The following is a 27,264-nucleotide window of genomic DNA, read 5'->3' as shown; positions in this document are numbered from 1 at the left end:
GAATGTTGTTACAGATTCTCTGTATGTAGCAGGAGTTGTAGCAAGAATTGAAGACGCTTCCATAAAAGAGGTGCAAAATCAAAGACTATATGAACTATTATTGCAGTTAAAGAGAGCTACAAGATCCAGGGAACATGCTTATGCCGTAATTCATATTAGAAGTCACAAATGGGATGTTGGTTTAGGAGAATGGAATGATAGGGCAGATAGATTGGTCACCATTACCCAAAGCACACCTCTGTCAAGTCACCAATTGGCACGAGAAGCCCACTCAATGTTTCACCAAAATGCAAAAGGCTTAAGTAGAGAATTTAAGATAACACTTACAGAAGCAAAAGCCATTGTGAGGGCTTGCCCGACTTGTAGTCACCATAATGGGGGAAGTGGTTTAGGCCTAGGAGTAAACCCACAAGGCCTGCAAACAAACGAATTATGGCAAATGGACGTTACACACATCCCTAGTTTTGGCAGGCTAAAATACGTACATGTGTCTATCGATACTTATAGCAAATATATATGGGCAACGGCTCAGACAGGAGAAAGAGCTATACACGTGGAAAGGCATTTGTACAGTTGCTTTGCAGTGATGGGTACACCAAAAAGAATTAAAACAGATAATGGTTCTGCCTATATCAGTCAAAGGATAGGGAGATTCTTAAGAAGTTGGGGGATTTAACATGTTACAGGGGTCCCAAATTCCCCAACAGGGCAGGTTATCATCGAAAGGGCACATGGTACCTTGAAGAAGTATTTAGCCAAGCATGAGGAAGTAACTGACCCCCAGGCAAGATTATTAAAAAGTCTATTTGTGATTAATCATTTGTGTGTATTCGGAGATGTAGGGCAACCCCCGGCAGAACTTCACTATAAGCCACAAGAGATTGGTGAGCAGAAAAAGGAAGTATGGGTAAAATACCGAGATCCCAAGACAGGGTTATGGAAGGATCCTGCTAAGGTCCTGTTCTGGGGAAGGGGATATCTTTGTATCTCCACCCCTACAGGAGCATTGTGGGTACCTGCCAAGTGGACTAAACCTGTTCTTGATGCAGCGATTGGTGGACCAACTCACGGAAGAGGACAAGGACCGTCTAGAGAAGAAGCTGCCCCTGATCCTGCGACCACTACTGCTACAACTGAAGGGACACTCGAAAGCGATCGACAGGGCCGTAACACGCCGTTGCCGGACGGCCAGGGAACTGATTGACATTGTCGAATCATTATCATCTTCGCACATAAGAGGACCGGCAAAAGAGAACTGCCTTGAATGCCACAGCCCAAATTGTGCTGCTTGGGTTGCACTGTGTTGTGGGGGTTGTGATAGGACCCTTTGGGTGGAACAGTCGTCGCTTTTGCATTTGTGGTGTAGCACCTGTAACTATAGACATACATGGGAATATAATTGGGAGTGGGCACTACAGAATCAGACAGGGCTAAACACTGCCTCAGCTTTATATCTTTATGAATCTCACGAGCAGAAAATCTTGGCCTACTATCGGTGGGAGGTACAGTGTATTTTGAAAAGAGTTAAAGCTCAAAGTGCATCATATATAGCCTCTGCAAGGTGTAGAAAACTGGTACCCTTAACACAACATTCCGTTGTAGGGCCTATAAGAGGAGATCCCAATCAGGCATTAGATCACTGCATTAGAAGGTTACAAAGGTGTGGTCTTCAGGTATCGGGAACAGTAAGGTTAAAAACTGATAAAAAAAAGAAGGTAAAAGTAAGAACAGAAAAATGTGGTTCGCTTTTGTTATATTGCTTGGTGTAGTGGTGGCTGAAGAATTAAGGGTAACACACTTTAATCAACCTAGAGATAATGTATGGATAACACTTGCTAGACAGATTAACCAATCATCTCTTTGTCTCAGCCTTGGAGAAGTTACTAATCCATTTCGAACGTGTTTAGTTGGACTTCCAGTATGGTCTCCTCAAGAATTTTGCAGTTTTATTAATAACCACACTTTATGCATGCGCAATATGACAAATATTAAATTGCCCTTACAAAGAGGGTATACTGCCAGCCAGAGTGACGGCTACGGCCAATGCCTGCTAATTCAATCACTTAATACTCCTTTGCATTCCCCTCCTGAGGAGTTAGATCTTTTTGGAAGTGCAAACGCTAGTATGACCAGCACTTCCAACGGTGGGTGGTTCAGCTTTGATTCCTTTAATCCTCAAAAGGTGAATCAGCATAGGCGGACATGGGCTACTCTGGATTCATCTCTAAGCCCGGACATAGTGTCCAAGCAACTTTATAACCAATATAAAGGCTCTAGTATCATGACACCTAAGAAATTACCCACAGGGATATTTCCAATTTGTGGAGATAGAGCCTGGAATGGCATACCAGCCCAGCCGCAGGGTGGACCTTGTTATTTAGGTAAGTTATCATTATTCCACCCCAATATATCTTTGTTAATGCAACTAAGTCATAATACAAGCAGGCAGAGGCACAGCTTACATAACTTAGACTGTAGTCAAATAGGAGATCCATTATTCTGGAGTAAACTGAAACAAGTGGTGGATTCAACTATCCTACCAGGAGGTGCTGCAAACAAAGCGATGAACTTAGCAAAACAAATAGGGTGCTGGGCTAAGGGTGAATTAAATAAAACGTCACAGATATTAGATATGTTAACTGCAGATGTACAAGGTGTTAATCACGCTGTTTTACAAAATAGAGCTGCCATAGATTTTCTGCTTCTAGCACAAGGCCATGGGTGTGAAGAGTTTGAAGGGATGTGTTGCATGAATTTATCTGATCATTCTGTATCTATTCATGCTAAGATAAAAGAGCTACAGCAAGGGCTTAACAATCTTAAAGAAGAAGAAGGATTGGGGATTGATGAGTGGCTTAAAAGTTTAGGATTGGGACCATGGTTAAGGAACCTTGTGATATATGCTATAGTGATATTAGGTGTACTTTTAGTGCTTTATTTATTTTACCTTGTTTTTGTAGTTGTATCCAAAATATGGTTGGTAGAATGATAGAGAAAACTTGGCAAACTAACCTCCTTTCTCAAAAAGAAAAAGAAGGGGGAAGTGTGGAGAGTCTGGTTCAAGCATGGCTTAAAGAAAGAGGCCATGAAGGTACACAGCTGAGGGAAAAGTAAAAGGTAGCTGTAAAGCAGCATTGCCCAGGCTTGATTCTGTAAAAAATTAGGCTCTCAAGCACCACTTTATAAACAATAAGATTCTCAGACAGTCTTCCCATAACAGGCAAAACATTCTGTCCTTGGGCTCTCTGGGAACAGATATGAAGGTTTTGAGAACTTTTCATATCACAGTGAGAACACTGGTCCTGTTTTCAATAAACAAACCACAGGTATTGTAAAACAAAAGGAGGGGTTAGAGTTTTTTCTGTAACCTATGGTGAACTCGGATTTTGCAATATGCATGAAGTTAATTAACACTATTGATCTGATCAATGAGTCGGAGTCAATGCTCATCAATCAGATGGTCGTCTCCCTTCACTTCAATAGGGAGATATCTCCTGTGAATGGGCCATTGAGTGTCACTGCAGGACTGATAAAATTCCATCCTCCCATTGTGGGATTCTCCACCCAGGGGGAGGATCCAAGCATTCCTACCTGGATATAAGCTCACACTTTGCTACACCAGGAGCAGTTTGCCTACTGAATTCCCAGAGGACAAGAACTCCCTAACCACCACTGGACATCCAGAGGAAGACCAGACCCTTCTACAGGATCACTGCTTCGACAGATTCGTGTTCATTTCTCCAAGAGGACTGCACCACCATTTACTGGGACTGCTGCCATCATCCTGACCAACAGGGTGTCAGGTTATATCCTGACTCTGTCAGTTTAAGTCAGTGTTTCTGTATCATTGCCTTGATCCTTATTTTTTTACTGAATTGGAATTCTGGCTTAGACACTTCCTCAGGTTTGCCTTTAAACCAGTACAAAGCTCACTGTGCTCATCCCTTGTTTTCCTCCCTTGTTTTAGGAATATCCTATTCCTAAAACTTGGCCAGATGGCGGAAGACACTTCAAGGAAGATGAGGATGCCCAGGACACCCAGGCAGGTGAGAAGGAAGTCAGTTCCTATTTCCCCCTCTCTCCTGCTCCATCTCCCTGCCCAGAAAATCCCCTCGCTGCAGGACATCCCTGCTGCCGACGCCATCCTGATGGGTATGCACTGTGGGGATCTCCTTCCCCTTCCCTCTTGCACCGAGGGAAATCCCATCCTGTGCTTGTCATTCCCCTACCAGAGAAGGAGCTGAGGATCAAGATCAGGGACGACAAATCCCCACAGCAGAACCACATGGAAGAGGCCGGTTTGAGTGGCTCCATGGGAAAAGAATCCAATGGGGAGGAAAAGCCCGGAGATCCCCCATGAGGAGGAGGGGCTCCAAACCCAACCCAGGGTTCTCTGAGGAGGAAAGACCCACCCTGAGCCAGGAAGGTGGACAGAGCTTCAGTCAGAACTCGGAGCTGGTAGTCCATGGGCAGCTTCATGATGCGCAGAAGCCCCACAAGTGCTTGGAGTGTGGGAAGAGCTTCAGGCAGAGCAGCACCCTGATCAGCCACAGGATCCACGCTGGGGAATGGCCCTATGAGTGTGGGGAATGTGGGAAGGGCTTCAGCTCCAGTTCTGCCCTTGTCATACACCAACGCATCCACAAGGGAGAGAGGCCCTACGAGTGTCCCCAGTGTCAGAAGAGGTTTCAGAGCAGCTCCAGTCTCCTCCGACATAAGCGGATTCACACGGATGAGAGGCCCTTGCGCTGCCCTGAGTGCGGGAAGGGCTTCAAGCACAACTCCAACCTCATCAGGCACCGGTGCATCCACACTGGGGAGAGGGAGAGGCCCTACGAGTGTGCCCAGAGTGGGAAAAGCTTCACCCAGATCTCTGTCTTAACCAGACACCAATGGAGGCACCTGTAAGGGAAGCTCTGCCAATGCCCCAATGCAGGAGGACTTTGGTGCACTGCCCAAACTTCATCCATAGTTGGAGGATCCAGGTTGGGAAGAGCCCTTGTGATCCATTTTTCCTTCTGATCCATGCTAGGAAGATACCTGTCCCTTTTCCTGCCTCGGCCAATGACATGATGTGGGATGGAAGAACATGAGGGTCTGGCAATGACTGTGTCAGTACATTCACTCCCACCTCAGGACATTGCCAGGGACAGGAAAGGGACACTCTCTCTCTTTCTCTGTCCCTGAGGAGAAGGGTGTCCTTTCCAAGCAGGAGGAAATACGTGGCCAGGCAGACCCAGTAAGTTGTGTTTTAGTTTTCCCTGTAAGCAGTTTTATTTATACACTCTATCATCAATATTGTTTCTGTTCCATTTGTTCCTTATCTCATTGTTGTTCCCAATAAATTGTTCTTATCCCAGCCCGGGATCTTTGCCTTTTGTGCTTTCCATGGGAGACGGGAGGGCAGCGAGGGCAACGCGGTTTTAGCGGGGGCAGGAAATTGGGGAATCCCATTCCTGAACCACGGCGCCTGGAAACCGAGCATCCCAGCTGGTGCCAGCCCTGGTGGCCATGGCAGCAGCCTTGGGAGCGGGTCCCTGGCTGGGGCTGTGGGAACCTCTTCCCTCTGGTGCCCAGGGACAGGAATGGAGGGAACGGCTGCCACTGAGTCGGGGCAGGCTCCGGTTGGATGCCAGGAAAAGGATTTTGCCCAGAGGCTGCTGGGGCCCTGCCCAGGATCCCCAGGGAAGGGTCCCAGCTCCAGGGCTCTCTGAGCTCCAGCAGCGTTTGGACAGCGCTGCCAGGCCCAGGCTGGCATTGTTGGGGTGTCCTGTGCAGGGCCAGCAGTTGGACTGGAGGATCCTGATGGGTCCCTCCCAGCTCAGCCAATTCTGTGGTTCTGGGATCCCATGAGCCTGGGGATGGGGCTGCCAATGGTTGCCATGGCAACGGTCTCTGGCTGCAGGCCTGAGCTGGTGTCCATGGCAACCACCCCTGGCATGGGGTCTCCATGGAGCTGCCGAGGGACTGAGCATAGCAACAGGGGGCCTGGTGATGGTTGCCATGGAAACTGACCATAGCAACAGGGGGCTGGTGATGGTTGCCATGGAAACTGACCATAGCAACAGGGGCTGGTGATGGTGGCCTGCTTAGGATCAGATTTGTCACAGGCCCTCAGAGGGGTTCCTTGGGGACTTTCCAAGAGTCTCTAGGCTCTTCCAGAGCTGGAATGTCACAGGCACAGACAGGGGCTCCATGGAGACCTCCCAGGGCTTTCTGGGGATGGTAAAGAGCCCTGTGGTCAGAAGCAGTCTCAGCCATTCCATGGTGACATCCCAGGGCACCTTGGGCTGCAAAGGCACAAATCTGTCACAGGCACTCACGGGGGCTCTATGGTGACATCCCAGGAGTCCCCAGGCTGCCAAAGACCCAGGATGTCCCAGACACTCACAGGGTTCCTGTCATGGGCAGATATATTTATATAAATATGTATTATCTGTTATGGTAATGATTAGACAAAATTGCCTTAATCAGAAATATTTATGCCACGATGTAAGAGACGTAAAATATGTTATACAGAGCACTAGGAAATTATTTCAAAGCAACTGTAATAAGCAAAACCCGTAATTAAGCAGAGATTGATGTCACTCCCCCAGACCAATGACCATGGGCAATTCCCTTTGGCTCAGCCTGGAGCAGTGACCTTGAGGGTGTCCCCACTGCTGGGAGGAATCCCCACACCCCTCAAGAAGGGAAATGTCAGGAGATGCTGCCATTAAAATTTGGGACAGGGCTTTTCTTGTCTGAGGTGCTGCCCTGTCAGTCAGATGTGCCCAGGCTGGGCCAGCTCAGCAGCGCTGCAGAAGCTCTCAGTGGTGTCACTTGGTTGTTCCTTTCTCTGGGGATTTTTCCAGCTCTGCCACAGCTTCAGCTCCCTCTGAGGATGTTGAACTTTGAGATGGAGGAGTCAGGCTGGTTTCAGCACTATTCACCCCCAAAGCAGTGTGACTCCCCTCCTTCATTTCCCACTGGGGGCTTTGCAAACAGGACCTTGTTGGAGCCCATTGCAGGCAGAGCCTCCTGCTCCAGCAGGAATTGCCTTTCCTGTGCCATCAGCAGGGCAGGTCCCGCTGCAGGAAAAGCCCCAGGCCAGCCCCAGCACAGGGAAGGGCTCGGGCACAAGGGCAGAGTGCCGTGCTGGGAGCTGTGCCAGGGAGAGCCTGAGGCACCAAAGGCACCTTGGCAGCAGCAGCTGCTTGCAGGCCATGGCCAGAAGCTTTCCTTGGCAGCCCGGCCTGGTGGCCACCACTGCAGAGCTGCTGCCTCAGGGCTCATTCCTGGCTGGGCTCTGAAAAGCCACTTCTGCCCCAGGAGCCTGACTGGGAAGCCACTGGCCCCAGCACCTTGGGGACAAGATATTAATGACAAAACTCTTCATGCCAGCAGAGAAAAGGCAGGGGCAGAGGAAAGGGCAGAGCCAGGCCCAGGGGACAGGGCTGCCATGGTGATGGCTGTGAGGTCACTGCCCCAGCAGCAGCCTGGCTGCCCTCAGCAGACATTCCGGCCAGAAGCTCTGGGAGGGCACCCAGCACATCACAGAACCCACAATGCAGGAATTCTGTCACTGGAGATGAGAGGGTTTCAATGGGCAACGCTGCACAAAGCTCCTGCTCTTGGACAATTCCTGGGATGGGGAATCCACTTCTCTGGAAAAACACTCTCCATTTTTTGCCACTTTTATAATTGTAAAATATTTCCTTCTCCTAACAAATGTAAATCCACCCTCATTCTGTTTACAAATATTGAAACTTCTGTCACTGCAAGATTTGGGAGAAAATAACTTTGATCACTTTTTTCCATTTCACAGCTCTTGAAAAGGACTCAAAAATCTCCCAGAATGGGGTTTGGAGGCCTCATCACAAAACCAGCAGGGGGAGTCTGCGGCCTCTGTGGTCAGTGGTGTAGAGACTGATGACAGAACAGGAATAGCCTGGGAGGGATGGATGGGTGGTTTCAGAGAGGCTGGAGCTTTTCTTCATTGTGTAAAACAGCCAGAGAAAGGAATAATGGCACCAAGGGCAGCTGGGGAGGCCCAGTTACAACACAACGAGAGCGAAATTTCTCTCCCAGGGCAGGGCTGTGGTGCAGCACGTCCCCCAGAAGGAGCCTGGAGCAGCGCAAGTATTTGTGTGGGCAGGCAGGGGCAGGCAGGAGGCAGAGCTGTCAGCAAAGGAAGGGCCCAGCCAGGTGGGGCAGCCGGGGGATGCCGACAGCCTGCAGGGACAGAGGCGCAGGGCAGGGACACCGTGGGACAGCCTGGGCTGCACAGGGCACAGGGATGGGCAGCAGCTGCAAGACAGCCCTGACAGAGCCAACTTGGCCAGCACTTTGGCCATGGCTGCTGGGCCTGGGGCCAGAAGGGGACAAGTGACCCTTGCAGGGCTGGGGCCTCATTGCCTCCTTGGCCCTGCTCAGCAGCCTGGCAGGGGCCGCCCCATGCTCCTGCCCTTGGCATTGCACATCCCCACATGCCAGTGCCCATCCTGGGAAGAGCCCTGAGCAAGGAGGGAGGGACAGGATCTGCCTGGCCAGGGGCTGGGGCTCAGGCCTGGGCCCTTTGCATTCCTGAAACACATCCAGGTGTGCTCAGCACCAGAGACACCTTTGCCTTGCTTGTCCCCACCTGTCATCACTGCCTCCAGTGTTCTGCTCTACCTGGAACTTGGGGACGCTTTCTCACTTGTGTCCCTGACAGGGATCTCTTCAAAACACAAGAAACTTCAGGGTTTCAATAGAACTGAGTCCCTGAGGGTCCTGTGACATCCCTGAGGAGATTGTGACATCACAGAGCTGGCTGTGACATCACAGAGTAGGAGTTGAGACCATAGAGCAGAGTCTGCCATCATAGAGGGCGGCTCTGTGGCATCAGAGAGTGGGTTGTGACATTACCTGGTAGCTGTGTAACATCATAGAGCAGGCTGTGACATCACAGAACAGATTGTGACATCATAGGGTGACTTTGTGACATCAGTCTTCTGTGACATCACAGCACTGCTGTATGAAATTACAAGGTGACATAGAGTTGGTTCTGTGCCATCACAGGGGCAGTGTGACATCACAGGGCTCTGTGACATCACAGAGATGGCTGTGTGATATCAAAGGGGCAGTGTGACATCACAGGGGCAGTATGACATCACAGGGATCTGTGTGACATCACAGGGGCCTGTGTGAGGTCACTGGGGAGGTCACTCTGCTCCGGCCCCCCTCACAGCTCCCCCCAGAGCAGTCCAACCCTGCTGGTGCACAGCGGGGTCCCCTGTCCCCCTGGGTTCCCCCGGCCCCGCAGCCTCCCCCAGAGGATGTTCCACGAGATCGACCCCAGGGCCTGACACGGGGCCAAGGGGCCGGGGCCCTGGGGGTGGCACAGGGGGACAGGAACCTGTCGGCAGCGTCCCCGTGTCCCCCAGGGCCAGAGCCTGGACCAGGGCTCCTTCATCCTGTTACCAATGAGGGCTTGAGAGCGCTGAAAAAATCCCCAGCAAGGGAGCAGCAAAAACCAGATTCAATATTAAGGGACAGCAGCACAAAGTTTCTTGGCAAGAGTCACTCTGCCGGTGATTGGACACTTCAGGCACAACAAGGAAACAAAGCAACAACAAAACCAAACAGAAGTCAGGCATTCAAACCAGAAATTAACCAAGAAATGTCCCTGTGTGTGTGTGACACAAGTGAGGGTACGGATAAAAGGAATACGGCCCAAAGGCTTAACAGGCCTCACACCTAACAGGACTTAAACCTTAAATGTGACTGATACCTTAAACATTAAAGTTTAGCAAAACAATAGCATTTAGCATTTTTTAACCTAACTTATAACCTATGACTTAGCAATTAAACAGAGGAATAACACTTAACAATATTTAACTTAACCAATAACTTAAATAAAATGTAACAATTTAGCAAAAGAACAACTCTTAGCAGCATTTAATTTAGCTTAGAACTTGTGACTTAACCTTAATTACTGATATGTGGATATCTGACTGACTCAGCTATCCAAGGCACTCAGACCCCTCAGAGAGCAGCATTTCTGCCACATTTCCCCAGCACAGGCACTCCTGTGTGCACACAGACACCAAGAGTCAGTGCAAGGCACCTGTGAGCAATTCCCCTGAAGGCAGAAAATGCTCCCTGTGGATGCTTTGGCATCTCCCCAGCAAAGGGCAAAGGGTTGAGCCTGGAGGAGTGGGGGGATCGGCCCAGGCTCCGTCGTTGTTCAGGATCCCCGAGTGCAGCAAACGGGAGAGTTCCCGGCTGGGAGAGGCCCCACTCAGAGGGAGTCACTGGCCCAGGAGAGCTCCAAGGGCTCCTTTAGGAGCACTGTTTGTGGGGCCCCAAGAGAGGGGCTTCAGTCCCAGCAATGGTTCATCCTGGCCGCACTTGGCACCAACAGCTTTCTTTGGCAGTGTGAGAACAGGGATGTTGTGCCAGTGAGGGAACAACAACAGTTCCCAGGGCTGCTCCTACAGAAACCAGGAGCTGGTTGGGTAGCAGCAGTGCCTGGAGCAAACAGTGTTTGTGATGAGCTGCAGAGGAGCTGAGCCCAGGGGCTGTTGGCCAAGGCCGAGGCCCAGGGAGCATTTCTCAGCTGGCAGGGCGGCCTGAGAAGGGGAGGGGGGAATGCAGCGGCACAGGGCCCATGGAACCAAGGGACCATTGTGACACTGTGGGGCCCTGTGAGACCAAGGGACCAATTTGACACTGTGGGGCCCTGTGAGACCAAGGGACCATTGTGACCCTGTGGGGTCCTGTGATACAAAGTGACCATAGTGACTCTGTGGGGTCCTGTGAGACCAAGAGACCATTGGGACACTGTGGGGCCTCATGGAATCATGGAGAGCACTGTGACATTGCTGGGTCTCATGGAACCAAGGCGACTGTACTGACGCTGTGTGGCTCCATGGATTGTAGGGATCACTGTGACACTGAGAGACCCCATCAAACCAAGGGTCCATTGTGACACCAAGGGGCCTCATGGCACCATGGAGACCACTGTGACACTTTGGGGTGTCATGGGACCAAGGGGCCATTGTGACACTGCGAGACTCCATGGAGCCAAAGGTCCATTATGACATTGCAGGGTCTCATGAAAACATGGGGAGACCATTAAGACACTTCACAGTCTCATGGAACCAAGGAGCCATTGTGACACTGAGCGGACTCATGGAATCGTGGAGACCATTGTGATACTGCAGGGCCTTATGAAACCTAGGGACCATTGTGACACTGCTGGACCCCTTGGAAACAAGTCACCATTATGGCACTGTTTGTATGACCCCATAAAAACAAGGGAACACAGAACAGCTCTGGCTGGTTTGGCTTCCCAGGGACCATCTGACTGGTCCAGCTGACCTTAGCATGTTGAGGGTCTCTTCTCTTCTGCTGCTGAAACACTGGGGCTCCATGTTTTCCTTCCTATGGAAATGATCTCTCCTCCTCCAAGCACCTATAACCAGAACTGGGATTTCACCTCCAAATTTCCTTATATCCAGTGATTGTTCCAATAGGAAAATTGCCAGGAGAAGTCTGTCTTGCAGTCGTTTCACAAGGGTCACTTCCCGTCTCTCCTCAAACCACTGGGGAAGGCTCCATGCTTTCCTTCCCATGGAAAAGAACTGTCCGGCTTCTCCAGGTGCCTATGGCCAAGATTGGGCTTCCACCTCCAAAATTCCCATAATCCAAAGACTGCTCCCAGACAAAATCTGCCATTCCTGACAAGTCTGGCTGGCTTTGGCCTAGTCAGTCTCTCACCTGCCTTCCAAATCTTGGGGCTCTGTGCTTTCCTTCCTATGGAAAAGAACTGTCCTGCACCTCTAGGCACCCATGGCCAGAATTGGGATTTCACCTCCAACATTCCCTATTCTGATAGACTGGAGGAGATTGTTGGCTTGAAACATTTCATGTGTGGGGAGGAAGGGGCAGGTCCAGCCTTGCCCTGCCCTGGAACCCCAGCCCTGCCCTGCCCTGGAACCCCAATCCCCCCAGAGCCTCTATCCCAGCCCAGCAGTGTCTGCCAGTGCCTGGCACAGCACAGGCAATGCTCCACAGCCACCTCTGCAGCCCCCAGCCCAGCTCCTGAGGGACCAAATGAGCCCAAGGCCCACCTGGGGGAAGGGCCCAGGAAGACCAAGGGGAATTGAAGGGGAATTGAAAAAGCAAAATATAAGCATATAAAAAACAATATGAAACCATCAAAGTCAGTAAAGAAGAAAATAAATCACAAATAAAAAAAGAAGAAAAATTACCTAAATCTAAAAACTATAATCCTCTTATAAACTATAAAGAAAAAAACTCTTTTTCTTTAAAACACAAAAAAAATTAAAAGTATTTTCAAAATAATATCAAACAAAAACCTCCATACTAAAATAAACAAATGTTAAAATAACTGGAATTTCATCAAAAGTTTAAACAGGAAAAAAAGTCCAGTATCCTCAAGAGAAAATCTCTATTCCCAGAGATAAAAATAATTTTAAAAGTAAATAATAAAAACTTTTACCTTTAAACAACTCATCTTTTAAACAATACCCCATAAGTCAACATGGCCCATCAGCAAACTGTAAAAAAGCTTGAAGCAATAAAAACAACTTCACAACTTCACAATACCTAACTTCCGCCAGCAACTGCTATCCATGACCAAATAAAGAACCACAAAAGCCCTATTTTTTCCTCTTGTAAAAAAATCTCCATAAGCTTAACACCAAAACTTCTCTCTCAAGGTAATCTAAAAAAAAGACTATTCTAGAAATAGCAAACTAACTAGAAATTTTAAGTTTAGTTTCTCCACATTGTCAGTAAAAAGTTGTAAAGACAAAAAAAGTGTAATAAAGAGTTTATTTTAATTCTTTCTACTTTTTACTTTTTAAATTTATTTTAATAACATTTTCTTTATACCCTTTTTAAATTTTAGGCCTACTTTATCTTTCTTGTAATACTATCTTACAACAAAATACATACATAAATAATTAACCAACAATAAAACCCACCACATTTACAAATCAATTAATTAAGAAATCTCAAGATTAGAAAAATCTTGAATTAACAAACCAAAACCACTACAAAGTCCTAAAGAACCTTTTGCCAAAGTTTCTCTGATTTTGTAAAGTTACCAGTAAAAGCTGTTTGGTTGTTTTGAGCTCCTGAGAATCTCCTGTTGGTATTTTTCCAGGGAGTCCAATTCAGAATACAGAAACAATTGTAATTCCTTTAAAATGTCTCAGAGAGAGATTTGTTTCAGGGATGGGGGTCAGGGCTTGTGTGTCCTGCTTGGCCCAGCCCAGGCAGGGCTTTCCCAGCCACATTGCACACTCCATTGCCCATCTGGAGCTGCTGGTGCCTCTAAGTTGTGCTGCCCCAGCCCCAGGGACGCTCTCCTTGTCTGCCCATTCCCCCACGGTCTCTGGGCAGGGATGGCCTCAGTGGGGGCTGCTGACATCCTCAGCACCTTGGAGGCTGCTGCTGAATTTTCCTGCTCCAGAGGCTTGTTCAGCCTTCAGCTCTTCAGTGCAGGAATTCAGTGTCCCAGCGCTCATTAACATTCAGAACAGCTAAACAAGCTAAGCTTCTGGGAATAATTTGATTTAAGTGTTCAAATCAAATGTGTGGTTAATTAGTATGATTTCAGAAGCCAATTCAATGTGAATACCCTGAATTTAAAAAAACAGCAAGAAAATATTTTTTTAGGTCCTGTAATTTTTTTTTACTAGTAATTCATTGAAATGTGCAATCTCCAATTGACATTGAATCCAAGTACCTCCTCATGCAGTTTGACTGGGTATGAAAATCAGGACCTTTCATGGCTGACAATCAAACAGACTCTGTCCCTTCCCCCACCCCACCATTTTCCCCATCCAAGGCTGGCACTCAGAGCAGCCTTGTGCAAATCTGAGCTCCCTCCAGCCCACACTGGACCTAGCCAACAGACCAGAGTTGAACAGGATATAACTTAATAAAAATTACACCATTAAAATAACAATCACACAATTCCAAACTCTTCTCTGAGCTATGTGCAATGTCCCAGCATGTCTGATGAGTCCACTGTTCACAACTGATTTGCATACTAAAATTAATTTTTGACTAATGTGGTTCTGTGATAGATATAAACACAATTGAGTTCTTGTATCAGGACTCTTGTCCTGGACTGAGGACAGAACAGCTCAAACAATTCCTGATTTGCAAATCTATCAGTGGTGGATGGAGAAGGGAGGTCAGGCTGCTCTTGGTGTTGAGGAAATGCTGAAAGCAGCCTGACTCATTTCATTTCCTCATGCCCTGGCTGATCTCCCCTCTTTCCCCTTCCACCCATCGGCTTTTGTCTCCCCCAGCCCCCGGTGAAGAGCCTGGCTCTGTGTTCTCCATCCCCTCCTCGCTGGCACTGCCAGGCTGGGATGAGGAGCCCCTCAGCCTTCCCTGCTCCAGGCTGGACCAGCCCAGCTCCCTCAGCCTCTGCTCAAAGCCCAAGGGCTCCAGCCCCACCTTGGAGGCCCTTCCCAGACCCTGCTCCAGCTGCCAGACATCTTTCCTGCCCTGGGCAATCCAAACCAGGCCACAGTGACCGGGATAATCCCAGTCCTTGCTGTCCTGGTCACACAGCCCTGGCCCCTTGTCCCCTGTCAGGCTCTGGGGTGGATCCTGTGGAACATCCTTTGGTGGAGGCTGTGGCTCCAGGTGGGCCGGGGGGATCCTGGGGGACAGGGACCCTGCTGGGCATGGACAGCATTGGACTTGTTGGGAGAAACTGTGAGGGGGAACTGGGGCAGAGTGACCAACCCAGTGACCTGACACAGCCTGCTGGGATGTCACACAGCCCCTCTGGGAAGTCACACAGCCCCTCTGGGATGTCACAGCCTGCTCTGGGATGTCACAGCCCATTCTCCAATGTCACACAGCTGGTCTCTGATGTCACACCAGAGTCTGTGATGCCATAGTCTGCACTGTGATGTCAGACCTCTGCCCTGTAATGTCACAGCTGGATCTCTGATGTCACAAAGGCAGACTATAATGCCATGGCTGCTCGATGACCTCACCTAAACCACTCTGTGATGTCATAGCCCACTCTGTGACCACATGGTACCAGATGATCAATTGTCTTCACCAGGTGAGCTCACACCTGGAGCTTGTTCTCCACAACCCCAGGCCTGTGGAAACCACACAATGCCCATTGTATGAGAAGGGGAACTGGAAGTTCAGCAGCCTCAGTGTCCTGCCAGCTCAGCCAGGCCCATGGGAACATTGGGGTCCACGACCACCAGGGACCACCAGAGAGACCCCCAGGACAGGAGAATGCATGGGTAAAGGGGAGGGGACATATATTAATGATTTTGGGGAAATGATTATCATATGTATTTTTAGTCCAGGACAATCAATGAATATGTATGAAAAATACAGAATATAAACAGAAACTTTCCTGTACTCAGCATGCACAGCTTTGGGAGGAGCTCTTCCCTGTGCATCCACAGAATCACAGAATCACAGAATCACAGAATTTTCAAGACTGGAAGAGACCTATAAGATCATCTAGTCCAGCCGATGTTCTAACTGTTCAGCTAGATCATGGCAGCAAGTGCCACATCCAGTCTTTTTTTAAATTCTTCAAGGGATGATGCCTCTACCACCTCACTGGGTAAATGATTCCAGTTTCTGACCACTCTTTCTGTGAAGTATTTCCTTCTTACTTCTAACTTACATCTAGCTTGACGCAACTTGAGACTGTGTCCTCTTGTTCTATCCGTTGTCGCCCGGAGAAAGAGGCCGACCCCCAGCTCACTACAGCCACCCTTCAGGAAGTTGTAGAGAGTGATGAGGTCACCCCTTAGTCTCCTTTTCTCCAGGCTGAACAACCCCAGCTCCCTCAGTCGCTCTTCATATGGCTTGTGTTCCAAGCCCCTTATTAGTTTCGTTGCTCTCCTCTGGACACGCTCAAGTAACTCAACGTCCCTCTTAAAGTGAGGGGCCCAGAACTGGATACAGCTGAATAAAGAATGCTGCTTCTTAATGCTACATTGGGGTTAAGGAATTTTCTGTTTTACCAAATTTTTGGTAGCACTCCCACTGCCAAGGAAAGCTCTGTTTGCTGCTGTTCACAAACAGAGAAGGGCTGGTGGCAGATGGGGGGCTCAGAGGCTGCCTGGGGCACAGTGACCATGAAATAATGAAGAGTTCAATGTTCTGTGAAAGAGGGAGGGGCAGCAACAAAACTTCTGCACTGGGAATAGGAAGGGCAGACTTTGGCCTGTTTAGGCTGCAGATTTGGGGAGTACCAAATCAGGTAGTGATTGCTTTAAGGGAAACAGCCCTTAAAAACAAATGGGGCCCAGGAAGGATGGACACTTCAAGAAAGTAATGTTAAGTGGGAAGCATCAACATTGGATAGAAGATCCGGAAACTTAGGAAGTGTTTAAGGATGTCGTTAGGTCATGCAGAATGAAAAGCTGAGATGTGAAAGCTCAATTAGAACTTAACCTGGCCACTTCTGTGAAAAATATTAGGAAATGTTTCTATAAATAAACTATTAGCAAAACATGGGATAAGGCGAACCTCTACTCTTTATTGGATGCAGTGGAGAATATAGTAACCAAAGATAAGGAAAAGGCTACACTACTTAACACCTTGTTTGTCTCAATTTTCAATATTAGGACAGGTTTCTGACAGGACAAGTGTTCTCCTGAGCTGGTAGATGGGCACAGGCAGCAGAACAGCTCCTGGAATCCAGGAGGAAGCAGTGGGTGACCAGCTGAGCCACTCAGATGCTCACAGGTATATGGGATTGGATGGGATCCATCCTAGGAGGTTGAGGGAGCTGTTGGATGAGCTCCCCAGGCTGCTCTCCATCATTTACCATCAGTGCTGGCTCAGCAGGGATCTCCCAGAAAACTGGAGGTGCCAGTATGAGCCCATCCCCAAGAAGGGCTGGAAGGAGGATATGGGTGGCAGGTCCTGCCTGAGTGATCTGATCTCCTTTTATGACCAGGTGACCTGTCGCTTTCTCGGCTGTTTCAATGACCTGGAAAGGCCCGGGGTGGCCTTGGACAGCCCGCGCTTCAAAGGACGAGAAGAGGCTTCAGGTTTTTTCTCGGTCTCGGTGTTTATTAATTGTTTATCTAAAAGATTTTCTCTCGGCCCGACAGAGGTCTGCACGGCAAGCCAGCCACGAGCACACTGCGAGCCCCCGGGGCGGTCACCTATCTTTATACTCAAAATTACGTATACAATATTTATCAATTTTCCCCAATACCTTTTACCCTTATTAACCAGTGCACTTTTAGTAAAAACCAATCCCAAACTGCCAACATCACCACAGAAGATGGAGGCCAAGAAGAAGAAGAAGAAGGACAGGACACACCCCAATTCCTCCATCTTACTTCTTTAGACCCTCCCTATACAGAAATCTTAAACCCTGTGTTTCACTCTAATTAACTTATCCCTTCACCATTTACCCCAGTGAAATCCTCCCATCCTCATACAGGTGTCGTCTCCTGTGTAGGATCAAAGTCCAGCCACCAGACACTTCTGGCAATATTCCAGGACTCCCGCGCCCCCCAAGGGTGGTCTCGATCACTCTGCACATCAGTCCTGAGGTGCTGAGATCCCACAGTGACCCACCTGCGGATGCAGGAAAGGCTGTGGAGGTTGTGTGCCTGGAATTCAGCAAAGCCTTTGACACTGTCTCTGACAGCATTCCCTGGAAAAGCTGCAGCCCACAGCTTGGGCAGGTTCTCTCCTCGCTGGGAGATTTAAGAGCTGGCTGGAGGCTGGGCTCAGAGAGTGGTGGGGATGGTGCTGCACCCAGCTGGTGTCCAGGCACTGGTGGTGTCCCCCAGGGATCTGTGTTGGGCCCAGTCCTGTTTAATATCTTCACTGGTGATCTGGGTGAGGGGATCGAGTCCACCCTTCACAACTTGCAGATGGCACCAATCCAGGTGTGAGTGTAGATCTGCTGGAGGGCAGGACAAGAAGACACAGCCTGAAGCTGCACCAGGGGAGGTTCAGGCTGGAAAATAGGAATGAGTTCTTCACATAAAGGGTGAGTGAGAATTGGAATGGCTGGCCAGGGGGAGGTGGCAGAGTCCCTGTCCCTCTTCAGTGGCACTTAGTGGCATGGTCTGTGTGACAAGGCAGTATTAGGGCATTGGTTGGACTTGATGATCCCAAAGGTCTTTTCCAGCCTATTTCATTCTGTCATTCTGTGATAATTGGGACACTCTGGGGCCATTGTGACACTGCAAGGCCTCATGGAACTAAGAGGACCATAGTGACACCATGCAGCCCCACAGAACCAGGGGTCCACTGTGGTGCTCTGAGGCGAAATGGAACCAGGCAGTGCACCGTGACACTCTGGGTCCTTGTGGAACCACAGAGGCCATTGTGACACTGAAGGGCCTTGTGTAACCAAGGGGTTTCACCATTTTGACACTAGAACACCAAGGAGACCATTGGGAGACTCCAGGGCCCAGTGGAACCAAGGGGCCATTCTGACACTGCAGGGCCTCATGGAACCAAGGGGCCATTGTGACAGTGCAGGATCCTGTGTCACCAAGGGGCCACTGTGACACGAGGGGGCCTCAGGGGATCTGGAAGAACGTTGTGACACTGTGTGGCCTCGTGGAAACAAGGAGTCCATTGTGACACTGAGGGGACTTGTGGAACTACAGAGACCATGGTGATAGTGTGGGACCTCATGTACCCATGGGGCCATTGTGACACTCTGGGGCTTCATGGAACCAAGGGGCCACTGTGAAACTGCAGCACCAACAAGAACATGTGAAGCCCCATGGAACCAAGGAGTGCATTGTCACATTTTGGGGCCCCACGGAACCAAGGAGACCATTGTTGCTCTGCATGGTCTCATGGACCCAAGGAGAACAGTGTGACAGTGCAGAGGCCATTGTGACACTGAGAGGCCCCCTGGAACCTAGGACATCTTTGCAGATGACACCAAGCTGGATGTGAGTGTTCATCTGTGGGAGCATAGAAGGGCTTTGCAGAGAGACCTGGACAGGCTGGATTGAGGGGCTGAATCCAGCAATTTCAGGTTTAAAAAATCCAAGTACCAGGCCCTGCAATTTGGCCCCAGTGCTATAGGCTGGGAATGGAGTGGCTGAACAGCAGCCAGGCAGAAAGGGACCTGCAGGGACTGATGGACAGCAGGCTGGACATGAGCCATCAGTGTGACCAGGTGGCCAAGAAGGCCAATGGCTCCTGGCCTGGCTCAGGAATGGTGTGGCCAGCAGGAGCAGGGCTGATGTGCCAGCACTGATCTGCCCCCAGCTCTGCATACAGACATTGTTGCTGCAGCTCCAGAGAAGGCAACAAAAGGGCATCTCTGCAGAAAATTTTGCTGGGACATCCTTTACTTCCTTTAAATACACCAAGAGTGCAGTCCCCAAATGACACAGTCTGTGGCCACAGGGAACGTTGAGAGAAACAAAATGAGAAATGGCACAAGCAATGATGTTTCTTTGTGGACAGAATGGAAAAACTAAAACAAAGGAAAGAAATCTCCAAAATGAAACCAACAAGAAGTATCAAAAACTAGTTTTATTACAAGTGATTTGCAGAAATTGACCAGCAATTTAATGTTCCTGAAAGCACCCAGTCATCAGTCTCCTCACAGCAGCCTTGAGCTCCTGGTTCCTCAGGCTGTAGATGAGAGGGTTCAGGGCTGGAGGCACCACTGAGTACAGAACTGACACAGCCAGATCCAGGGATGGGGAGGAGAGGGAGGGAGGCTTCAGGTGAGCAAATATGACAGTGCTGATGAACAGGGAGACCACAGCCAGGTGAGGGAGGCAGGTGGAAAAGGCTTTGTGCCGTCCCTGCTCAGAGGGGATCCTCAGCACGACCCTGAAGATCTGCACATAGGAGAAAACAATGAACATAAAACAACCAAATAGCAAGCAGGCACTAACTGCAATTAGCCCCAGTTCCCTGAGTGAGGAATTTGAGCAGGAGAGCTTGAGGATCTGGGGGATTTCACAGAAGAACTGGCCCAGGACATTGCCATGGCACAGGGGCAAGGAAAATGTATTGGCTGTGTGCAGCAGCGAATAGAGAAAGGCACTGGCCCAGGCAGCTGCTGCCATGTGGGCACAAGCTCTGCTGCCCAGGAGGGTCCCGTAGTGCAGGGGTTTGCAGATGGACACGTAGCGGTCGTAGCACATGATGATCAGAAGAGAAAGCTCTGTTCCAAGGAAGAAGTAAATCAGAAATAGCTGTGCAACACATCCTTTGTAGGAGATGTTCCTGGTGTCCCAAAGGGAATTGTGCATGGCTTTGGGGACAGTGGTGCAGATGGAGCCCAGGTCGCTGAGGGCCAGGTTGAGCAGGAAGAAGAACATGGGCGTGTGCAGGTGGTGGCTGCAGGCTATGGCACTGATGATGAGGCCGTTGCCCAGGAGGGCAGCCAGGGAGATGCCCAGCAAGAGGCAGAAGTGCAGGAGCTGCAGCTGCTGCATGTCTGCTAATGCCAGCAGGAGGAAGTGGCTGATGGAGCTGCTGTTGGACATTTGCAGTGTCTTGGCATGGGGATCTGTAAAAAAAGTAATCATCGAATAGTTGTGCTTGGAGAGGACTTTTAATATCCTAGCATAGTGTGGGGGCTTTTTCCCCCGACTGCCTGCCCAGGGCTCTGCTGCCTGGAGCTGTCCCTGCCAGCAGCTGCTTCCCTGTGCCCAGGGCTGAGCCCTGCCAGTGCTGCCAGAGCCCAGCCCAGCCCTGGGGGCTCAGTTCTGCCCTGCAGACCCCTCCCAGCTCTGGCACTGCCCAGGGGCAGCTCTGCCTCTGCAGGCTCTGATGGAAACATCAGAGCAACTCTGAGGAGGCTGGAAAAACAACACTGATGATGCCTCTAAGGGGCCCTGTGCTGATTTTGTTACTGCCAGGTTTATTAACATCTGAGAGAAAATGTTTTCATTTTTCCCAACCTGAACTGAGAGATGAATATCTATGTGCAATTTCCTACCCAGGCAACCTAGACTAGTAGATTAAAAAAGCAGGATTTTCCCTTTTGTGCAGCCCCTGCCTTGCTGTGGTCCCTGGTATAATCTACTTGGAAATGTTCTGCAGTTAAATGCCATGCTGGGAGCAGTCCTGAACAATGCAACATCCTCCCCACACAAGGAGAACACTTCCAAGCCTTACCAGCTGTCTCCTCCCACCCAGATCTTGTCCCCCAGTGCTGGGAGCAGCTGCCAAGGATGGCTGAGAGCTGTCCCTGGCAGGCAGCAGAGTCCCTGCCCCAGCACAGCGCCCTGGGCTGCAGGACCCTGCTCTGCAGGACAGCCCTGGGCACCCCTGGCTGCTCTGCACAAGAGACAATCAGAGAATGTACTCACAGGGTCTGTAGGCATTGGGATGTTCCAGCTTTAGGAGATCACTCCAGGAGCTGCAGCTGCATTGTCCTGCAGCCAGAGGTTCCTGTGCCAAGGGCTGGCAGTGATTCTGCCCCAGGCACTTCTCAGCACCTTCCCAGCCCTGAATGATTGAAGCTCTCTGTGCCTCTGTGCTGTGCCCGGGGTGGCTGCAGGCAGTGCCTCAGCCCTGCTGGGCTGGCAGAAGAGCTGCTCATCAAGAGAAATGTGCTTTTGAAGCTTTGCTTGGTTACCAGGAGTTGCCTCTGTGCCAGGAGCCCAGCCCAGCTCATCAGCACAGACACAGCACAAGGACTTTAATGAGCCTCTGGGGCTTTGTGCTCAGGCCTTGAACATCAGTCCCTGAGAGGGAGCTGAAGAAACCTCTCCAGAACTCCAAGTCAGAATCCCACTCCAAAGTTTCTTGGACTTTTAATGGGTCCCACTGAGAGACACAACTAAGAAACTGTCCCCAGGCTCCAGGCAGACCAGAGAACTGCAGGCAGTGATGACAGGTGGGGACAAAGAGAAGCCAAGTCTTGGTGCCCTGGGGCACAGCAGCAGGGTCTGTGCCACCAAGGGCTGTGAGGAGACACCTTGTCCTGAGGCACTGGAGCCTCCTGGCACAGCCCCAGCCAGTCTGGGCACTGTCAGCCCCTTGTCCTGCCCTCAGCATCCCCCTCCTAGCCCACATCCCAGTGGCCTCAAGGATCTGCTGGAAGGAGTCCCTGGAGAGCCTTGCTCAGGAATGGCCCTTGGGGCTCCTTCATGCTCCCAGGGACTGCATTTTTTCAAAGGACTTTGGGTTTTGCTTTTGCCTTGGAGTCTCTGAGAGGTTTGTGCAGTCATGGCCTCCAATTCTCTGTTGTAATTAGTCCCTGGAGAGGCTTTGTCAGTAAAAACACTCAGTGGGGCTCATTAATGCTTCGAGGTACTTCAGTTTTTTTAAGGTACTTGGTGTTTCCCTTTTGATACAGACTCTGTGAGCGGTTTGTTCAATCATGGCCCCAATTATCTGCTTGAATGAGTCCCTTGAGATCTTTGTACTGACACTCAGTGGGGCTCATTAATACTTTGAGTTAGTCAAGATTTTCAAGGTACTTTGGATGTTCCTTTCTACTCTGAATCTCTTAGAAGTCTTTTGTCCAATTATGGCCTCCAATTCTCTCCTCCAAGGAGTCCATGAGGAGCCTGTGTTGGGGATGGACCTCAGTGAGACCCATTCATGCTTTGAGACACTTTGGGTGTTTCCTCTGACTTTGACTCCTGGAAAGGTTTGTGCCATCTCCTCTCACTCCCTGAGGTTCCAGGGCTCAGCTCCAAATGCACCACGGAGCTCATGAGGATCAAGAAAGTCCTGACAAACCATGGCTCTGCCTTGATTTCTCTCTGGTCTAATGCATTTTATCAGGAAGTTTTCTGTAGTGGTTTTGGTTCATCACTTTGAGATTTCTCGGCCAATGTATCAAACACTGTGGTGGGTTCAGTGTTGGCTAATTAGCACTGCACTCACTAGAATATACTTACTCATTTCCTGCCGTGAGGTAGGATTAGGAGTAAGGCAACATAGGCTCAAAACTTTTAGAGGATATAAAGAGAAGTTTATTAATAGTACCTAGAAGAAAGAGTAATAAGAATCAGAACAAAACTTTCAGAACACTTCTCCTCTCCCTATAACCTTTTCTGTCTTACTGACAATATAAAGAGAGAAAACCTAAAATTTCAGTCATTTTACCACCTCTAGAATAGTCTTTTTTCATTTCATTCAGGGAGAGAAGTCTCTCTTCCGTGATAGGGAGATTTCTCCATAAGAAAAGAGTTCTCTCATGGCTCTCAATTTCTATGAATAGAAGCCGCCTGGAAAAATCTGCAATTGTGAAGTCCTTCCCATTTGTTCACAGCTTTTCCCACAGCTGTGTTTATGGGCCATGTTGTTTAAAGGTGAGCTGTTCAAGAGCAAATGTGCTCTTCATCTATTTCTGACATCATCTTATGTTTTCTATTTCTGAAATCATCTTCAGCATTGGGAACAGAGGTCTTCTTCTTCTTTCCCTGAGGGCACAGGGTCTCATCACTCTCTTTCTATATTTAAACCTCTCATGGGATCACAGCTACTTCAATATTTGCTTACTTTAGCATGGAGGCCTTTGCTGAACTAGTCATCTCCACATACTTTCCATTGCATTATAGGAAAAAGAGAGTCTGATCTATCGATTCTATCCTTCTCCATAGCTTTACAAGAGAATTTCAGCCCCAAGATCAAGGCATCTTCTCATCCCCCCCATCAGGGACTCGACTTCCTCTTCACCTCAGTGTCTTCCTGTTGCTCCTCTGTGTGCCTGCTCTTTGTCCTTTTCTCTCACTCTATGGAGGATGGAGGCACTGAAAGAGTTCATATCTCACCTGGGGACTGCAGATGGTTCCGTGACCCCGGCCGGGCTCAGTGCTTGCAGCCGGAGCTGTTTTACAATGGAGGTTTCTGCAGCGGCTGCACTGGAGCTGTGTCAGGATGGGCTGCGCTGGGGCAGGGCCAGGATCTCTGCCAGAACACAGCAGCAGCACGGGTGGGGGCCGATGGCTTCTCCTCCCCCTGCCTTGCCCGGCAGCCGATGGGGCCTGGCGGGGTCCCTGGGAAGGGGCCCGGGCCCACAGCAGGAGCCGCCCGGCCCGGCCTGGCTGAGATGGGGGCTGGGTCAGCCTTGTTAACCTCTTTGCCAGCCAGAAGGGAAAGAGACCCTCCCGGGCTTTCTCATCTTTAACATGTGTCTTCACAGAGGTGTGTACAGTTTCCTTAGTGGTTTAACAGATTGTCAATTCTCAAAGCTAATTACTTGTTGTGTTTATTGTCAGAAATGGAGGAAACTGCTAGCAGCTTCTCTTAGAACATCACTTCCATGGTGCGTAACCACCACAACAGCACAGAGCAAAGAAATCCTTTGTCCATATGTAGTGGTCATGTGCCCGAGGCCTCAAAACACCACATTGGGAGATCTCTGGGCCCTCTCCAAAGTGGTTTCATTTGAAAACATTCAGCTCATTGTCTAAGAAAATCACCAGAGGACAGGGCCAGCCTGACCGTTCTGTCCTGGCTACTTTTGTCTGGGAGCAATCCTTGGATATACAGAATTTGGGAGGCCAAATTCTAATTTTGGCCATGGTCCCTGGACATGAAGGCTGGTTCTTTTCCATAAGAATGAAGGAACAGAGCCCCAGGGTTTCAGGGGAAGATGAGAGGCGAATGCCAGAGGCCAAGCCATCCAGAGTTGGCAGGTTTTCTTCTGAGAGGTACCCTTGCATTCAGGAATTGTTTTAGGGAGAATATGAATTTTGGCAATGGCATCTGAAAAGAGGGATGGTTCTTTTCATAGCAAGGAAAGCACGGAACCTCAGTGCTCCAGGAGCTGATAAGAGGCAGCCCTTGACATCCTCGCATTGCCCAGACCTGTCAGGTGGCCCCTGGGAGGCCAAGCCAACCAGACCTGTTCCACTTTCCCTGGGTTCCATGGGGCCCCACAGTGTCGCAATGGTCCCTTGCTTCCATGAGGCTCTGAGGTGTCATAATGGTGACACCAGGTCCTGAAGGGTCCTAATGGTCTCTATGGTTCCATCAGGCCCCACAGAGCCATAATGGTCTCTGGGTTCCATGAAGCCCTGCTGTGTCACCACGGCCCCTTGGTTGCATGGGCTCCAGTGGTGCCACAATGATCCCCTTGGCTCCATGAGGTTCCATAGTGTCAGCATGGTGTCCTTGGACCTGCTGAGACTCTCAGTGTGTTCCCAGACACCCCCAGCATGGTTACTGACATTCCCAGTATATCCCAGTTGCCTTCAGCATACTCACAGTCATTCCCAGTCACATCCACTTGGCCCAGTAAGGTTCACTTTCCACCAGTATGACCCCAGTCACTCCCAGTGAAGGGAGGGGACCGGGACAGACTGGGACAGGCTGGGATGGACTGGGACACAGGGATACACCAGGATAAACTGAGATACACCAGGTCACACTGGGATACACCGGGTCATATTGGGATACAGCAGGATACACAAGGATACACCGGGATACACCGTGCCCAGCACTGGGACCCACTGGGTGCAGGATCAGAGCACACTGGGACTCAGCAGGGCCAGAACTGGGGCAACAGGGATCACAGTGGGACCAACTGGGATATACTGGGAGTGACTGTAACCATACTGGGGGTGACTGGGAACACACTGAGAGCGACTGGAGTAACTGAGTCTACACTGGGGGCAACTGGGATTGACTGGGACTGTGCTGGGGAAGACTGGGATCACAGTGGTTTCCTACCGGGGTCATACTGGGAGTGACTGGGTCTGTGCTAGGGTGTCGTGGTTTTGGTTTGCTAATATAAGATCTCTTTAATTTTGAGATTTTTTTTGGCTAATGCACTAAAGAATGTGGTGGGTTTGGTGTTGGCTAATTACTAATACAATTATTTTTGGTTGTGAGATAGGATTAGGAGAAAGGTAAAGCAGGCTCAAAACTTTAAAAGGGTGGAAAGAAAAATTTTAATAATAGTAAGTAAAAAGAAAAAAAAAGGTAGTAAGAATCAAAGCAAACTTTTTAGAATACTTCTCCCCACAACTTTTTCTTTCTCACTGACAATGTAAAGAAACTAAACTTAAGATTTCTAGTCAGTTTACTACCTCTCAAAGAGTCTTTTTTTAGTTCACTTAGGGAGAGAAGTCCCTCTTGATAAAGTTATGGAGACTTTTCTACAAAAGGAAAAAACAGTTTTCTCATGGTTCTCAATTTTGTCATGAATAACAACCGCCAGGGGAACCTTGCTATCGTAAAATCTTTCTTATTTCTACCAACCTTCCCACGGCTTAGAGATGGGCTATGTTGATTGATGGGGTATTGTTTTAAAGATGAGCTGTTCAAAGGCAAAAGTTCTCATTATCTATCTCTAAAATCATCTTCATCTCTGGGAACACAGATCTTCATTTTTAGAAGCACAAGACTGCGCTCTTTCTTTGTGCAAACTTCTCATGGGATTACAGCTATTTCAACATCTGCTTACTTTAACATAGAAGCCTTTACCTAATATCAATTCAAACACTTTCATTTCCTTATCGTTTTATGTATTATAAGGGAAAAGAGTCTTTTCTTTATGGCTTACAAGAGGTTTTCAGCTCTAAAAACAAAGCATCTTCTCACCCCTCCCATCTGGGACTTACTTACCTTCTTCTTTATTACCTTTAATGTCTTCATCTTGTTTTTAATATACTTGCATTTTTCTCTTTTCTCTCACTCAAAAGAAGATTGAAGTACTGAAAAAGTTAACATCACGCCTGAAGCCTACCTAACCCACCGGTAACTACTAACAGAAAGCTGTGGCTCAGTTGTGTTCAGATCAGCTTTATAGTTAGTGTTTAGTTTTCCACACCAGCCACAGAAGTCTCTGGTCTCAGCCACGCTAAGAAGAAGAAGAAGCAGCAGCCTGACAGCGAGATCTTCACAGCCACAGCCAGCCCTGCTCTGGCTAAAGCTCTGCAGCCTCCCCTGTCTCCTTGCCCGGCAGCTGCTGAAGCCCAGCCCGGCCAAACCAGAGCCCATGGAGAGAGAAGCCAGCAAGCAACCCAGAAAATAGAAAAGAAGCCCAGCCTGCAGCAAGATGGCCTGGCCCAGCCCAGCCCAGCCCAGACACAGAGCAGAAGCCCAAACCAAAACCCAGCACCTCCCTGCCGACCAACAAAGAAAAGAAAAGTTTCTGAATTTTTTGGTCTTTACCATGTGTGTTTCACAAAAGCATGTCTTAGCTTTTCAGCAGCTCAACAGACTGTCAGATACACAAAAAACTTTGCATCACTTCCCTAAATTTCCTCCCATTCCAAAACATAACACAGGGGCCACTGGGAGCAACTGGGATCAGACTGGGAGGAAATGGGAGAAACCAGGACCATA

At 49.3% G+C, this 27,264-nt stretch overlaps 1 protein-coding gene and 1 pseudogene across 1 annotated transcript; one reads left to right on the top strand and one right to left on the bottom strand.

The window, feature by feature from the left end:
• Nucleotides 1–3,995: 3,995 nt before the first annotated feature.
• LOC131559605 (zinc finger protein 11-like) overlaps nt 3,996–27,264 on the top strand; it is a 912,004-nt pseudogene continuing 888,735 nt past the window's right edge.
• On the bottom strand, nt 19,563–20,513 carry LOC131559857 (olfactory receptor 14C36-like). Its single transcript, XM_058808362.1, has one exon. The coding sequence runs from the start codon at nt 20,493–20,495 to the stop codon at nt 19,563–19,565; it is 933 nt and encodes a 310-aa protein (XP_058664345.1). The 5' UTR covers nt 20,496–20,513.

The sequence above is a fragment of the Ammospiza caudacuta genome, chromosome 7, assembly GCF_027887145.1.
Source record: "Ammospiza caudacuta isolate bAmmCau1 chromosome 7, bAmmCau1.pri, whole genome shotgun sequence".
Classification (NCBI taxonomy): domain Eukaryota; kingdom Metazoa; phylum Chordata; class Aves; order Passeriformes; family Passerellidae; genus Ammospiza; species Ammospiza caudacuta.
The sequence above is the reverse complement of the archived record's forward strand: the minus strand, read 5'-3'. Positions and strand labels throughout refer to the sequence as shown.